General features: G+C 39.2%; 1 protein-coding gene across 1 annotated transcript; it reads right to left on the minus strand.

Moving 5' to 3' along the window:
• Positions 1-7,336: 7,336 nt before the first annotated feature.
• On the minus strand, positions 7,337-17,043 carry zdhhc11 (zinc finger DHHC-type containing 11). Its single transcript, XM_027170883.2, is given in 11 exon segments — positions 7,337-7,467; positions 7,994-8,066; positions 8,150-8,207; positions 8,607-8,665; positions 8,976-9,091; positions 10,496-10,651; positions 11,467-11,591; positions 11,677-11,778; positions 12,913-13,091; positions 13,842-14,063; positions 16,770-17,043. Coding segments are annotated over 11 exon segments (1,230 nt in total). The 5' UTR covers positions 16,779-17,043.
• Positions 17,044-17,111: the final 68 nt, after the last annotated feature.

The raw sequence follows: 17,111 nt of genomic DNA on the forward strand, positions 1-17,111 counted from the left end.
CTCCGGCCTGAACGTACTCTTACGATCTCACTCACGTTGTGTCGCTCTGCCTCCTTGTGCTCTTCGTGCTTCTGCAGGATGGCTCGGCCGCCTCACGAGCTCAAATGTGCATTTATCACTACAACACACAGCTCGATGGACTAAAAGTGATCTCCATAAGTCCAATCAATGTACAAGGGGACCCTCAAGGCCCACTTGAAGACGTCCCTATTGAAGAGCTTGGTGCATTATGGCTCATTGTAGAAAGAAACGGACCTTTATTAGGAGCTAACAAAACTAGCATTCTGTCTGAAAGACACTGTGAGTCCATTGTGTAAACAACACACACACACAAACAGATAGCGACATCACCAACTGTCACAGGTTGCGTAAGGGCAGAAGTCACGAATAACGCACTTCGTTTAACAATCCGGACCAGTTCAGCCAAAAAAATTTTGCTTGCTTCAGACCAAAGAAAGCTAACGTAGCTAACGTTAATGTAGCGCTTATAGCTACCAGTTTACTATTACACTAAATCAGCACACTATCAGATGACAATATGTACACACAGTAATAAATCAAGAAGTGTTTTATTCCTCTTAAACCACAGCGATTTGTTAATTATTTCCATTCGTATTAATTAAAGATGGCTTAGATTGCAAAACTGCTTTGTTTTTATCCATACATATTTATGTATAATGTCGTGGAATGTCCAAAAAGAAAAGAGTTCCCTCTTATTCTGTCTAGAAACCGTACTTACTTATAGCCTTACCTCTGACTAAGAGCCGATACTGAAGACTCCTATACTGTAAATGCCAAAAAATGTTTCCCTCATAGAAGCTTCACCAAGACAGACAGACAGACAGACAGACAGATAGATTTTGGACGCAATATGATGTAAATATTTATAGTTGTTACCTAATTTTCATCCTTTGTTTCTGTAAAAAATGAACATCACTGTCTCTTATTAGGTTATTCAAATTGTTCCCCTGGTTTATGTCTGAGAGCTGAGAGGAAAGCTTTATCTTAATCCCTCATCAACCTGGAACAAAGTAAAGAGACCTTTAAAACTTCCTGTGCTTCCTTTCATAGTTGAATTTATGGCACTTTTAAATAACTGTGAGTTTAGTCATGTCGAAATACTTTGTATGTATTTTTTTATGTCTTTTTTTTATGTCTTATTTATTGTTGTGTTTTTACTGCATTTTAATAAAGATATTTTGGCTGCATTTGGGTGACGTTATATTTATGTATATTAAACTTTTTTATTTATTTATTTATTTATTTATTTATCGGTTTCCATCTCCCCACAGAAAGAACGAGGGATAAGGCACAGGGAGAGAGATCGGATCTCAGGAGAATGTCAGGAATCTGTGCGGTGATCAGTGCATGCTTACATGCATTTGCCTTCTGGAGATGCTCTGCACAGACGAATGCTTACACAATAAATTGTCCTATTTAAAACATCGACTATTTATAGCAGCGGGGGAAGCAGCGAGAATCGCCGTCCAAGCAACCGGCAGGAATCGGTCAGCTAATCACGAACCCGGAGCAGAGCAGCGTGGGTGGAGCTAAACTGCTGATGTAAGAGGTAAACAGATAAAAATGCAGGCGTAAGTATCTCTAGTCTATACAGTGTCTCATGCTGGTATCTGTGATAGAGTGATGCCACCACAACCCAACACACACAAAACAGACCAAACTGATCAAACCATGACGCTGTGGTATAAGGTGAATAAAACACTGCATGATATGCTGATGCAGAAATATAATCAACTATGGGCTGGTAAGAGGAACTATCTTGTCATTGTGGTGACTTGTTACTATACTATAGAGTCTGTTTTGGTATTGGTTCAGAAAAGACACAGGCTATATATTTACTCTCTCGCGACTGCGCACGATCTCTATCCAGGCTCTAGAGAAGAGAGAGTCACCGAGGCAGGACGCAGTAGACCGCAATGAATACAAAAGAGACCGAGAAGGAGAGACGAGAACGAGTCATGAGGCAAGAGAAAGAGGCAACTCTAAGAGACCAGCGGCGCGCGGTCGCGCTCGCGGCTGGAGAGGAGCGAAGCCAGTAAGCGAAGGAAGAGAGAGCAGGGGGGACGGGGAGGGGCAGAGAGCGAGAGCAAGGGGAGAAGAGAGACGGAGGAGAGCAGGAGGAGCGAGAGAGAGAGGAAGAAAGCGAGAGAGAGGGGAGAGACGAGGAGAGAGGAGAGGGGAGAGAGGAGAGAACAAAGAGAGGAGAGAGGAGAAGGAGAGAAAGAGAGAGAGAGGACGGGAGAGAGAGAGAGAAGAAGGAGAAGAGATGAAAAAAAAGAGCGATAAAAGGAGAGAGGAGAGAGAGGAAGATAGAGATATAATTACCCCTCTATTATTAAAAAAAATTTCTCTACCCTCTCTCTGATCTCTCTTTCTCTCTCTCTACACTCTCTATCTACTCTCTGCTCTCTATCTCTCTCTCTGATCTTCTCTTGCTTCTCTATCTCTACTCTCTAGCTCTCTCCTACTCTCTCGATATCCTCTATTAACACCTCCTCTTTCAACCCCCCCCCTCTGCTCTCTCTCTCTCTCTCTCTCTCTCTACCCCCTCTGTCTCTCTCCTCTCTCTCACTCTCTCTCTACCCCCCCTTTCTCTCTAATGCTCCCTCTCACACAAACACACTCTCTCTCTCTCTGCTCTCTCTCTGTCTCTCTCTCTACCCCCCCCCCCCACCCCACCTGCTCTCTCTCATGAGAAAGTGCAGGCCACAATGCCCTTACAATAAGAGCCATTAATCAGCCGAGGTAAGTATGACTCCACACAGCCAGGGTGTGAATGGAGACACCTCCTCTTCTCTTTACTCTTCACGCTCAATATTTTAGCTGCATTTGGGAAAAATAGTATAAAACTACACATTTATTCCTTGTTTTATAACCACAATGGAAAAACAAGATTAATCCCAAACAGCCTGGAATGTCCCCAGGGACCAGTACACGAAGTCTTGAGACTCTTACTGTATATCCAACTTCCCTAACGTACACATACCACCACAATGACACAAGCATGCTGGGACTTGATTTTTCCTGGTTGATTTATTCATTTTGCAAACACATTATTCTCAGGAACTTACAAATGAATGAGAATCAGGTCCAAGACATGCCAGAGACGTTTTTCACAAGATCACAAAATAGGCCCTGTGCCAGGACTTGGGATTTAAACTCGCAACCTTCTTCTCAGGTGTATAGAAGCTTCACTAGTGATTTACAGATCTCTCATGATCAGTGTATCCTTAATGTATTCATTCATCTCATACTACAGAAATTTGCCAACATTGACATTTTCTTTCATTTAATGATATTGCAATTATTTTACCTTTGATGTGGAACATCTGTAAAATAAGTAAGTTAATGTTATCACATACGTTATAACAGAAAATATAAGTCTTTCCCTCACTGTCCTCCCCCCCTGCTCATTCTCTCTCTGCTCTTTCTCTCTCTCTCTCTTTCTCTCTCACTCTGCTCTCTCTCTCTTCACTCTCTCTCTCTCATTCTTTCTCATTCTCTCTCTGCATCTCTCTCATTCTCTCTCTCTCATTCTCTCTCTCTCTCTCTCTCTCGCACTGCTTGTAATGTTATGGAGAAAGCACAAATCTCTCTGTGCTAATGACTTCACTCTGTTACAAAGTGCTATCATTTGAAGCACCTATGATTCAAGTTATGGTTAAAGAAATTATAATATTTTACAACAAACATCTTCATATAAACCTTCATGTAATTAAAGAATCAGACTTGAGAACCAATCAGATTTGAGAAATCAACTGAGCTGTGGTATGAGTTTTTAGTTTATTCTCCTGAATAATTATTTATGGCTCTTGTTGCTTTGGGAAACTGCGACCCTCAGATTCTCTCTCAGTTTCCAGCTGTCAGGAGCAAACATTCGGATTTTCCGGGTGTCCCTGTGGACCGACATTGGTTTCAAACTTCTAGAACGTTCTGTCCTGTAACCATAATCGTGTTTAGATAAATGCGTCTACCCGTGGGCTGCAAAGTGTCTAACATTTTATTCTACCATCAGCAGTGGGAGTCTGTCAGGAGTCTAATTGTGCTCACATTCTGTGTGGGTTTCGTTTCATCCCTGTACATCAGAGTGATGCTGCTGGCATTTTGACTCCAGTCATTTCATTTGCAGGGTTTATAAGGATACAGTAGCTGCCAGCTGGGAATCAAAGCGTGAACCTTATATATTTAAAAAAATCGACATATTAGTGGATTTATTTTGAGGGTAGCAGATTTAACTGGTTTTACTAGTTTTAGTACCCTGATAGGTTTATTATTATTATTATTATTATTATTATTATTATTATTATAATTATTATTTTAGTACTATTTTATATACTTTCACATTCCTGTGTCATGTTATACATTCTCAGTCTTGACTGTATATAACACTAGAATGTGTCATTATGGAATAAAAAACAAAAAAACAAGACTGGCTATTGAATGGTGTGATTATTGCCAGGTCTTGCATAAGGAACGGATGATATCATGTTTCACAAATCAGTTGCTTGACGATTCATTTTAATTCATTTCATCTTTGGCACATTTCATTTCACAGATGGTGTTTATGAGTATGCATGATTATATAAAGGTTCTATTAAGTGATGAGAATAAGAGCAATGCGTTTGAAAAGCACGTGTGGAAATGCATGCAGGCGATGCAACTGTTACATAAGTGCGTCCTGGAGTTTAATCAGCGTTGTTGTTGTTGTTGTTGTTGTTGTTTACAGGTAAACATTTGTAGTCGGCGCGCGCATGCGCTAGGCTTTACATCACACACAGTCAAATAATTTCCCCTAAACATGCACTAAGACATGCAATGATGTAAAAAAAAAAAGAAAAAGGTTCTTCTTGTAAACATTGTCGCTCTCAGTGATGCATAAAAATATCCCGGATGTTTAGTTTTCATCCCACATTCCTGCATCACTACAGTGGAAAATATCTAAAATTATATTCCTTCCTTCCATCAGCATCGACATTAATATTTTCTCTTTATCAAACCAAACGCATGAGTTAAATTCACACGAGCTTACGTGTTATTTCCGTGCTGTTCTTCTTAACTTCTCCTCCGTTATTATATTTCCTGCTTTTGACAATTCTCACAGCTGAACTGAGCGCTCGCGCTCTGATCCGCTCCCTGTCCGAGAACGAACCGTTTGGGTGTGATCGACTCTTTCCCAAGAGAATCGATTCTCAGGATCCGTTCGCGTCGCCTTTGTATGATGTACAGTACATTCGCCTGACATCTTGAACCGGTGTTGTACAACGTTCCAGCTCGTGTACGATCATAAATTTAAAAAAAAAAAAACCAAGTTTGATTCACTTAAAATGGTTTGTCCAAAGGAACCGATTCTTTAACGACTCGTTAAGGACAGCTAGGATTCTGTCAGATAAGCTTTCCTAATCCCTACACAAAAGTGCATTATCCCTATTCATGTGCCTTCAGGACAGGTCTTGATTTTCAGCTTCACTGGCAGGTGGACTGACTGTAAACTGGTATATACACCTACTGTCCACTTTAATAGAAACACTTTTATTACACCTGTGCAATCATTTCATTATCCAGTAATGTAGCAGCAGCATAATTTACATCATGGAGATACATTATCAAGCTATAGTTGAAGTTTACGTCAAACATCGTGAATGAAAAAAATGAAATCTCCGTGTTTGTGGCATGGTTGTTGGTGGCATACAGGCTGGTTTGAGTTTTCCACAAAAATGAATGGCCTGGACTGGTTCGAGTTGACCTAGAGAGTCTCTCAGATTGTTGAACGTTGAACATTGAGGTGGATGAGCTACAACAGTTGAAGACCACATAGGGTTCCACTTCTGTCAGCTAAGAACCTCCAGTGGCTACAGTGGGCATAGGCTTAACTGCCTGAACTGCCACCTGGTCTTTTCCTAATTATTGACCTGCCAGTTTCAGTGAGATCACTGACTGTGATTTGAGCTGCACGGTTTGTAACTAACACCTTAGGCTTTATATAAAGTCACTTTGTTTGAAATCTGCTCTCTGTGAGTTACTCTGTGTACTAAGAGCATCATTATTACATAAAAAAATCTTATTCTGGCATTGTTCACGATATTAAACCTGTGTTTCATTTATCGGTCGATTCTTGTCAAATATTCTTTATAATACAGATGCATACTTTTTATTGCACCGATCTTGATCTAGATGGGTGTAAATGTTATGTAATCTTCACATAATACTGATATCAAGAGGAACATTTATGAATCTTAGGCCTAGAAAGAGGAACATTTATGAATCTTAGGCCTAGTTCTGTGCTAATTGTGAAACAAAAAAGACAATGAATTTGATGTCTACATTTTTGGCATCTAATCATATTTTCCGTTTGTTGCTTATTAATCTAAAGAGCATGCCGCGATTGCACTGGGGATTAAGCGTAGTCTGCTTTCTAGCACAAAATAGTGCACTATACGGTAAATATAATGCAGTTTTTGATAAACCCAACACACTGAAGGGAGGCTGAATGGGGGGAACTGCAGTATCCCATAAGATACTGGGTGGTGATCTGAGTGTTCATTTCCATAAGCACATAATAAATAAAATTTGATACGACTTGGTAAAAGAAAACCAGCAAAGAAGCAAAGAGTGAAAAATTCTAAAGGAAACAGCTTACAATACGAAAGCTGTATTGTTGAACCATGACCTGTAAACACAGAAATATTACTCAATACACCATCGTGTGGTCAGGATCAGAATGCAGGGTCATGGCTTTTCGAGTCATGGCTTTTCGACATTTATTATCAAACATAGGTCTAAACAGTAGTGTGCAAAAATAAAAAAAAATTGTGAACACATGTCTAGTCAGAATCTGTTCAGCATGATGGTGCAGCTGGATCCAGGGTTCCTTGTTCAAGGCCAAGTTTGAGTTACTGTCTGTGTTGTTTCACGTGTTCTGTGTGGGTTTCTCAAGTGTCTCCTCATCTCTTTCGAAATAATGCCAGTAGAAGGACTGGCTACTCTTCATGGTGCTAGTTATGAATGTTCGTACACGGTGCACTGTAACTGACTCGTGTCCTTACCTCCTAACCAGTGTTCCTGCGATAGTCTCCAGATCCATCATTATACTGATCGGGATAATGCACATACTGATGAATGAACACATGCAAGGAAGTTTAGTGAACTGAAATAAAAACATAGAAGAGTTTTCACATCCTGTGCTTGTGTAAAGTATCAGCGGCTCAGTCGGTGAATCAGACCGTTCCGTATTTGCATCTTAACCGTGTTCCCACAGAAGAGAATATACTTGCAGCGGTGTAGCAGCTTGTGAGCAGTTCAGTGTCACTGCTTTGGCTCAGTGTAAATGCTACTGATGAACCTCAGTGGGGTCTACGATGGAGGTGCTGAGAGGATTTTCGCTTTGTACAGTCGGGGTTCTCTCCGTCCCTTTCATACTATCTCCCACCCAAACGCTTGGAGCTGCACCTGAAACCAACACACCAAGAGAAATGGCACGTTAAAGTGAAATTTTGGTTTTATTTGTTTATTTGTTTTTATTGCTTGTATCACTTTTCAGCTGAAATTTATAATAGAATTCCCTTTTCTAAAAACTATACTCATTTTTTATTTACTCATTTTACTGTTTTATTTTCTGTAATATATTTTAGCACATTAATCAGGAATATTATGTTGAAGTTTCATGGTCCATCGGATGGTTAGAATCTTTCAATTATTTTTTGTTCTGTGCTGTGATTTTACAAGCTGCCCACGAGGTCCTGTGTCTGTCTCAGGACGATTACTGTGATCTATCGGACTCAAAGACCGTTTGAAGGGCAAAAGCTTCTCTGTAGCTATGCTTTTGGCTCTGTTTTGTATTACTGGACATTTAAGGATGCATTTACTGTAAGTAATGCATTCAGACTCGTTAATGTGCGTATTTGTGTAGATGAAGGTATTTAAAACTTCCCACCAATTCGATGTATATATATATAAAAGGATGAACGAATACTACCTGGTATCACTTGCATTGCTGAATTTGAACCGTAGTTTGTACAAATCTCTCCGTCAGCAGACTGAGGTTTCTTCTGCAGTGAGAATAGGTTTCAGCGCCACAGCTGTACACAGTAATACTAACAGAAATGTTTTTGTCTTACTGATGTTAATCAACCTGAGAACAGATGGTTATTGGGACCATTGATCCTCCTCTGTCTCGGTACTTGAAGATACTGAAAAGTGGGAAAAAACATATTGAAGGATCATCATTGAAGTCATCAGCGCTAATCTGATTGTAGGTCATTTATATTAAAGAGCACTGGCATGTGTGTAACTTGTGTGAAATAATACACTACTTTAGAAGGCATTAGTGCAAAATTATGAGTCAGTAGGAAAATATAAGCCTTTCTTTTAACCCAAATGATTTAAATATGCAATTTAATATACTCTTCTGCCTATTGCAACATGATTGGCTCTTATATTTTATGACATAATTCCACTTGTCAATACTGAATTTTACAGTTTTCACATCTTACCCAGTCACGTTAATGCACTCAGAAGGGACTTAATCATAAAACACGTGTTTTAGGACGACTTAACTGACGTTTTCTCATAAATACTCTAAAATCTACCTTGATTTTCCAGACAACAGTGCATTACACCTTAGAGACGTCTTGAACGGCCCAAGGTTCTGAAGGAAGAAAAGTAAAAGTCATTGGGTTTATGATACAGGGCAGGGTCACGATACCGAAGACTTTATGTAAGATAATTTATTTTGCATGCAGTGTAGTGTCCATCATCACTCATTCCCATTCCCATGTGCTGTATTCTCCACATTTTGGTTGATATAGAATGTAAAGAGAAGACCAGGAGCTTTAGATCCTCTGGACGAGCTAAAATGTTATTATGGTGAGCTATCAATATCAAAGCCTGTAGGTGGAGCATGAGAGTAATAAAAAGACACGATGTTTGAAGTCTCAGTCATGGCTGAACGTTGTCACCTGAGATGTAGTCCTGTCAGAGGAAGACGGCTGTGTCGTTCCTTCCTCCTGCTGCCTGGAGCTCTGCGACCGCCGCTGCTTCATTATGTACTCATAGGTGCTCATGCCTTTATATACTACAGAGAGAGAGAGAGAGAGAGAGAGAGAGAGAGAGAGAGAGAGAGAGAGAGAGAAAGGAAAAGACTAGAGATGAACAATACATGTAATTGATAAGTATAAATTACATTTTCAGCAGTCATCCTTATCCAGAGCCACTTACATTTTATCTCGTTTTTATACAACTGAGCAATTGAGGGTTAAGGGCCTTGCTCAGGGGCCCAGCAGTGGCAGTTTGGTGGACGTAGGAATCGAACTCACAACCTTCAGTTCAGTTGTTTTGGAGATTACAGCTTCTATACTTCTATAAAGCTTTGTAGGCTTTGGGTGCTGACTATTTTATAGCAATTGTTTCTTTTTGTTTGAATGGTATGAAGCTATTTGGATCATCAGCAGAGGAGTAAACAGTAAACAAGGGGAATTGGGGGAAAAGGGCCAATATATATACATAGGGTATAAATACAGTGATCGAGGAACATAGCTAAGTAATTAAGTATTCCCTCGGGAGATCATTTTTAATGAGGTAACCATGACCTAATATGGATAGTGGAACGCAAAAAGAGTCAGATGGCGTGCAGAGAGTGGTAAGCCATAGAGGTCAGATGTAAAGGTTTTCGGACGCAAAATATGGCTTATGTGATTACCACACACATGTGGTACACATGTAAAAAAACATTTACTGTCAAATTATATTGGCTTCTATTATTAGTTAGCTGAGGCTTTATTATTAAATGTCTTTTCATGTATTAAATATATAGTATTATACGTTTCCTTTGGCAAAAGTAACAAGCTGATTGACTAAACCAAGGGTCGGCAACCCGCAGCTCCGGAGCCGCAAGTGGCACTTTTGCAATTTTACCTCAGGACGTCTGTAATATTAATTGGCCAATTCGCACGGGAAAAGACATCTCAGTAAAACTAGCAGAAGTGGGAGGGGTAACTCGATTTACCTCCTTGTCGTCATGTGCGTATGATGTCGCTTACTGTTATCACGTGTGCAAACAGACAACTTGGGGCCTCCATGCTTGAAAAACGCGCCAAAAACTTTTAAACAGGAAATGACGGAATTTTACCGTACATATTTACACCGGGTCTTTTCGGACGGGATTAGTATTACCTGAGGTATTTTTTCCGGACCTTTTTACAGAAGGTAAAAGTCGCCGTAATCGTAATTGTCTGTAATGATTACCGAGATGGCGCATTCGGACGGGACTAAAATCACTGAGAAGCTCTGGTAATAATTACTTTACCCCAACGTACCCACGTAAAACTAGTCCCGTCCGAATAGTGCTAAACTGTTTAAGGTTGCCGACCCCTGGACTAAACCGATCCATACATCATTTAAATTTTTTTTTCCGGTTTTAAACCGGGTATAAACTGGTTGAGCCAGTTGTTTCTGAAACCCCCGGAACGTGCGCACTCACACAGGTATATGTGGAAGATCAGTAAGTGGCACAGCAGTAGGAGTGAGGCGAGTGCGATGATGACAGTGATGACAGCCAACACGAGGAGACTGGCAGAACTGGTCTGTACTGGTGCTACGGGCAGGAACGCTAACCATGTCGTGCTTCCGTTAACAGCTGTGTAGAGATATTACAGAAGTAGCAATTAATCACAGATTCATTATATGATGAGTAACATGTTATAATGCTAATTCTGATAATAGCGTTAGCCAAACAAAACTTGAATAACACACCTTGGGCTTTCAGTGATTTTAGTAGTATTGAGTGAATGAGAGGAGGATTGATCAAATCTGTTAAACTAAACTGTAAATCTATTGGGGTCTGGGGCTTGCAGTGTCTGAAGAACTTCCGCTTCACTCTTATTTTGGGACGCAACATGCGCGAGATGTAAGACTTAAGCCCTATTCGGACGTGATTAGTTTTACGTGGGGACGTGGAGGTAAAGTAATTATTACCAGAGCTTCTCGGTGATTTTAGTCCTGTCCGAATGTGCCATCTCGGTAATCATTACGGACAATATCAGTAAAGATTACGGCGACTTTTACCTTCTGTAAAAAGGTCCGAAAAAATGACCTCAGGTAATACTAATCCCGTCCGAATAGACCCGCTGTAAATATGTACGGTAAAATTCTGTTATTTCCTGTTTAAAAGTATTTTTTGCCGTGTTTTGCAAGCATGGACGCGCTTGAAACAGGAAGCAACGTCATACACACATGACAAGGAAGTTACTGTGGCGCATAAAGCGAGTTACCCCTCCCACTTCTGCTAGTTTTACTGAGATGTCTTGTCCCGTGCGAATTGGCCAATTAATATTACAGACGTCCTGAGGTAAAATTGCATTACTCCACGTCCCTACGTAAAACTAATCCCGTCCGAATAGGGCTTTAGGTGCTGATTAAGACACGGTTTAACAGGATCGCTCACGTTTTCACCTTGGAAAGCAGTCGCTGTACGAAGAATGGAAGGATTCACAAAGTGTTCGATGAAGACGAAGGCGATGACCAGGACGAGGAGGAACACTCCGCAAGCAGCCGAAAGCACGGCCACAAAAAATAGCCTGGGGACAGAAAACGCAGGAACACCGCAAACTTTATTTCCAATGATTTCTCTTGCAGAAGGATATTTCTGTTCTGGATATTTACCAGTAGTTCCTTCTTCCTACACAGTTGTTGAGCCAGTTGCAGTGATGGTCAAAGTCTGCAATGCACTTGTTGCAGCTGCCGCAGTGTTTCACTTTAGATCCCCTGCAGAGACACAGTAAACAAGCTGACTCAGACAGGATGCTGGGCTTCTCTTTGTTGTAGCAACAGTTATAGTTGAACATACAGTGCTCGCTCTGTGAGGTGCTAATTAAGGCCTTACAAGCACGTTACAATGAGGGGTGTAAGGAAGCTGTATTTTAAACATACAGATTAAAAATAAAACCGTACACTGTATTCTTTCGGTCGATCGGCTGCTATTGTTTACTTCTGTAAACTTCACATTCAATCCAGGGTATCTACAACAAAACTCAAGTCGTCATGCTGTTTTTTTTTTGTTTTTTTTTTAAACTTCAGAAACTATGAGTACACTTGGGTCTGATTTTCGGTATCGTGAGCAAACAAACTATCTATGGAGCCCCAGGTTTGTCTCCCTAAAACCCTGACATCTGTATTAAGATTAAATTCCTTCCAATAAATTTGACTAAAACAGAAATACTTCATGGAATTTCACCCTAGTGCTTAAGCATAAAGCTACATTTAGGGATCTTGGTGTAACTCTAGTCGTTAGCTTATTATCTGATTCTATAAATCAGCTTATTATTCGAGAAACATAGTCCAAACTAGTAGAACTTGAGGCCAAGAGCATTACCAGGGATGCCTTGACCCATCTCATTTATAATTTCTAATTCCTAAGACACACAGAACACACTTTAAACAGGAAGGAATCTGTTGAATTTGTTGATCTTTGGATCAATCCCAAATGTAAATTATTTAATATAATCTGTCGATTACGTGATATAATTCCATATTAACTCTATTTACCCACTCGTTCTTGAGATATCGCGCTAACAATGATCTCAAACAGAACACAGACTGCGCTGGATGTGCGAGACACAATATAACCCTTCCTTAACCGAACTTTGCTCAGCTGTCAGACCTTTGTATATTTTTCACAGCTCTGCCAATGAAAGATGATTTTCATGACCTCAGTGCTCCAGGGCTTGATACTTGTACATATTTACGTAACCTGGCTTATTCCTGGAGCTGTTAAGGTTTAAAAGTTGTTATGCAAGGCGTCACTGGTGTCACTCTGACACGTCCTGAAAACTAATAATACAATATTAAAAATAAATAAAGTAACATAAGAGGCCATGACTGGCCTTGTACTGTACATACACATCAATGTCACACAGGTTGCAGTGCTGATTGTGTATGACATGCGGTTGCTTCTTCCTGTCGAACATGGGCATAGGGACGGAGTAATCCTTCTTCGAACGCAGGGCATAGTCGGCCGGGTCCGTGGTCACCGCCGCCAGATGAGTCAACAAGTGTAGGGCGAAGGCTGTACCCATCACCTGGTTAGGACTATGTTAAGGTTCTAGATCTAGACACAAGGTAAACTGATCAAGTCGAAGTTATTTAGTGAATTCCAAGGGGCCGAGGGTCAATTAAAACAATTCTTGAACATTAGACATTGTGGATTGTGATGCAGCCTGCTTTATGCTTTATGTTAAAGAGCGACCACTTGTCTGGGTCATGTGACTAAATCAACTCAGTGTACTGTCAAGTTGTAGTTTTTTTCTTACTACACACATTTGGACTCATCTTCTAAATTACAAAATTATACCTGTAGTGGAACGGGATCTGAATCTGTACAGTATTCATTCATTCATTTTCTACCGTTGTCACGGGGAGCCTGTGCCTATATTAGGCGTCATCGGGCAACAAGGCAGGATATACCCTGGACAGCGTGCCAACCCATCGCAGGGCACACACTCTCATTCACTCACGCAATCACACACTACGGACAATTTTCCAGAGATGCCAATCAACATACCATGCATGTCTTTGGACCGGGGGAGGAAACCGGAGTACCCGGAGGAAACCCCCGAGGCACGGGGAGAACATGCAAACTCCACACACACAAGATGGAGGCGGGAATCGAACCCCCAAACCTGGAGGTGTGAGGCGAACATGCTAACCACTAAGCCACCATGCCCCCCCCCCCCTCTGTACAGTATAAAGTCGGTTAATCATTGAAACACCTGAAATCTGACATTAACAGTAGGCTATAACAAAAGTGCATCAAATACTTAGCAGGATACTCCGTATGAAATGTAGTTCCAGGGTGGAGGCAGGAGTGGGATATAAACACCAAAGCCTACGATGGCCATGAAGCTGTATATGAGCCACGCCACTGGCTGAAGAACATGAAGTGGTGAGGACCATCCGTTGACTCTAGAGTGAACTGGCGATGTGACAAGTTCGCTGCTGCTTCCTCTCCATGTTGGCATGGTGCGTCTGAAACGCCGCTGGAAACAGCTGACCTGGAACACAGTGAAATAATCTTTGCCTACATTGAAATGTTATTTGCATTATTATTTTCATTAAAACTTGTTCTTTAAATGTGACAGTATAACTTAATTGCTAGACATTTTCTGCATTTTGCAGACACATTTATCAAGAGCAACTTACACTTTTAGACAACTGAGAAATTGAGGGTTAAGGGCCTTGCTCGGGGGGACTTAAGTGGCAGATTGGTGGACCTGGGATTCAAACTCACAACCTTCCAATTGGTAGGCCAACCTCTAATCTCTCATCTCTAATCTCTTATCTCTCAACTTACATTTAATTTAATTTCTTACATCTGAGCAATTGAGACTAAGAACCTTGCTCAGTGGCAGCTTGGAAGACCTGAGATTTGAACAGAGGCAATGCCTGATTCAAGGCTTCTGAGAGGAACACAACTCAAAGTACTTATGCTAATAAACTAAAACTGATTAGCACTCTCACTAATAGGCACAGAAGTCACACCTTCTTCACTGGGACTGGTAGACAGAGAGAGACATACTGGGACTTAAAGGTCCAGAAGCTCTGCCTCTTTGACTAGGACTTACAGACTCAAAGGCATCCTTTATTCACTTTAAATTCCTACATAAATCTCATATTTGATAACAAAAAATAAAGCACTGGTCATGTTTTATTGTAATTTACCAGTGCAGAGATGCCCAAATTAATTCAGTTATTAATGAGTCACTAAGCGGTTTTATCCAATGTGTATTTCTACTTCTATGTCCTGATGTTTGAGCTCTATAATACAGAATGTTTCTGTTGTGACTCAGCCTCATTTGCCAGTGAAGTGAGCTAGATATGAAAATGAGTCCAAATGCAAATGCACTATTTAATCAGGAAAAGTTCACGGTTTGAAAAAAATGAAGCATGTCCTGTCAGAAACATGTTTCCCAGAGCTTCAGGATATGGCTGACTGTATTCTAGGTACAAATGCTTAGAGGTATAACAGATAACACTATCTCGGTTAAATCTGCATTTATGAACTTGATTTTCCTGGATAAAATTTTAAACTCAGGTTTGTTGTACAAGCAAGCTAAGCAACCTGGTTAATTAGAAACCTGTTTGACTGTAGGGAGAAGTTCTTTACGCCAATCGATGTGGAAAATGAGCGAAGTAATTGGGTTGCCTAGCAAATACAACCACAAATCTCCTATGCCGGTGTCTAGTACACTGCGTACCCGTATCAGTCTTTTACCTGAATGTTTTCTATGTGTTTATTCTTCCTTTCACTTCTATTAGTATATTAACTATATTAAATTATATTTGATCCGTATTCGAGTTAGACATAATATATTATTTTAATACTGAAATTATATATTTATATGCATAATTATATTAATTTCATCTGCATTTAGTATAATGTTTTACTTTTATTAGTCTCCTGTCTATCAAGCTTTATTAATACACTATCTCTTTTTGTGTTTAGAATATTTTTTTACCTACAGTATATTTCATCTACCTCCTAGAGATATACGCAATTTTTCAATTGTATGTTCATTTTTACCTTCATAATTGGGTCTGATCTGTATTATTTTTATTTCCAGCTGTATTTTGTCTCCATTTTTTTTATTTCTATTAGTACACCTTCGGTTACTGTCTAAGTCGTCAGGCTAGCTTTGCCTCTTCTTCTATGTTGACAGTTTGCCTGTATTATTCTTTTACCCATATTTAGTATATCTTTTATTAGTCTTCTGCCTGTATTTGAACTTCCAGCCTGTGTTTAGTTTTTATTCATTCATTCATCTCTCACTTGAGTTTAGTCTCCCTAATGTCTATAATATTGTTTTGTCTGCTTTCTATATCAGTAATTTTGTTTTAAACTATTATTTGACATTTATCAAAGTTGGCTTTTTTGTTTAATGTCATAACCTTATAACCTTCTACTTCTTGTTCCTTTACAACAGTGTCTGCACAATTTTTTCAATGAGATTTACTCACTTGTACTTTTCAACAATGTCCACACATCTCTGCACTGCTATAGCCTTTATATTTATCACTGTACATATGTTTACATATATACCTATATATATTACATGCTGCACATGATTACATACATACATTATATAAATAAATAAATATATATATATATATATATATATATATATATATATATATATATATATATATATATATATATATATACACACACACACACACACACACACACACACACACCTATTACATATATACCTATATACATATATATATATATATACAACATGCTGTACATATGTTTACATATATATCTAGATATAGTCTAAATCTATCTATCTATCTATCTATCTATCTATCTATCTATCTATCTATCTATCTATCTATCTATCTAACTATCTATGTAATAGTCTATATTTCGTTTGATTAGTTATATACATTTCATTTATAGTGATTTTGTGTCTATTTCCAGCTCTACAACTTTGTCTTTATAAATATATATAAATGATATAAATATAAAGACATAAGATATAAATATATATATATATATATAACATTAAACATGTTATAGACTGATCACTATTCAGAACTCACCTGATCTACAATCTACAATATCACTTAATTACTTTTTATTAGTCGTTATAGAGCAATGTTACTGTAATGTAAAGTAACTTTTATAAATGTTTACAGTGAGATGTTATTGTCTTAATAAGCACTAAATTATGAAGTTACCTGTTAAAAATACTCACGTTCGTCATTTTAGATGTATATCAGCATTCTTAGACTTTCAGATGAAATCATTCGCAGTCCAGTTTATATCCATAGACAATCATACAATTTCCCATACAGAAGTTATACAGATTATTACCTTCTCAGGTGGCACACTATCGCTTGGATACTACTGTGGTGTCGTTTGGAAGAGTCGGCTCTTTTCGGTGAAGAGTCGACTCCCATTTGCTACGAATCTGAGCTAAATTTAGATTAAAGCAGCCATAATTCTAAATTGACTTAAAACAAAAAGTACCTTGTTAATTACAATAAAATTGTATTAAACTAAGATTTGCTGTTAAAAAAAACATCGAAGAGAAGAT

Source organism: Tachysurus fulvidraco, chromosome 25 (genome assembly GCF_022655615.1).
Source record: "Tachysurus fulvidraco isolate hzauxx_2018 chromosome 25, HZAU_PFXX_2.0, whole genome shotgun sequence".
NCBI classification, from domain to species: domain Eukaryota; kingdom Metazoa; phylum Chordata; class Actinopteri; order Siluriformes; family Bagridae; genus Tachysurus; species Tachysurus fulvidraco.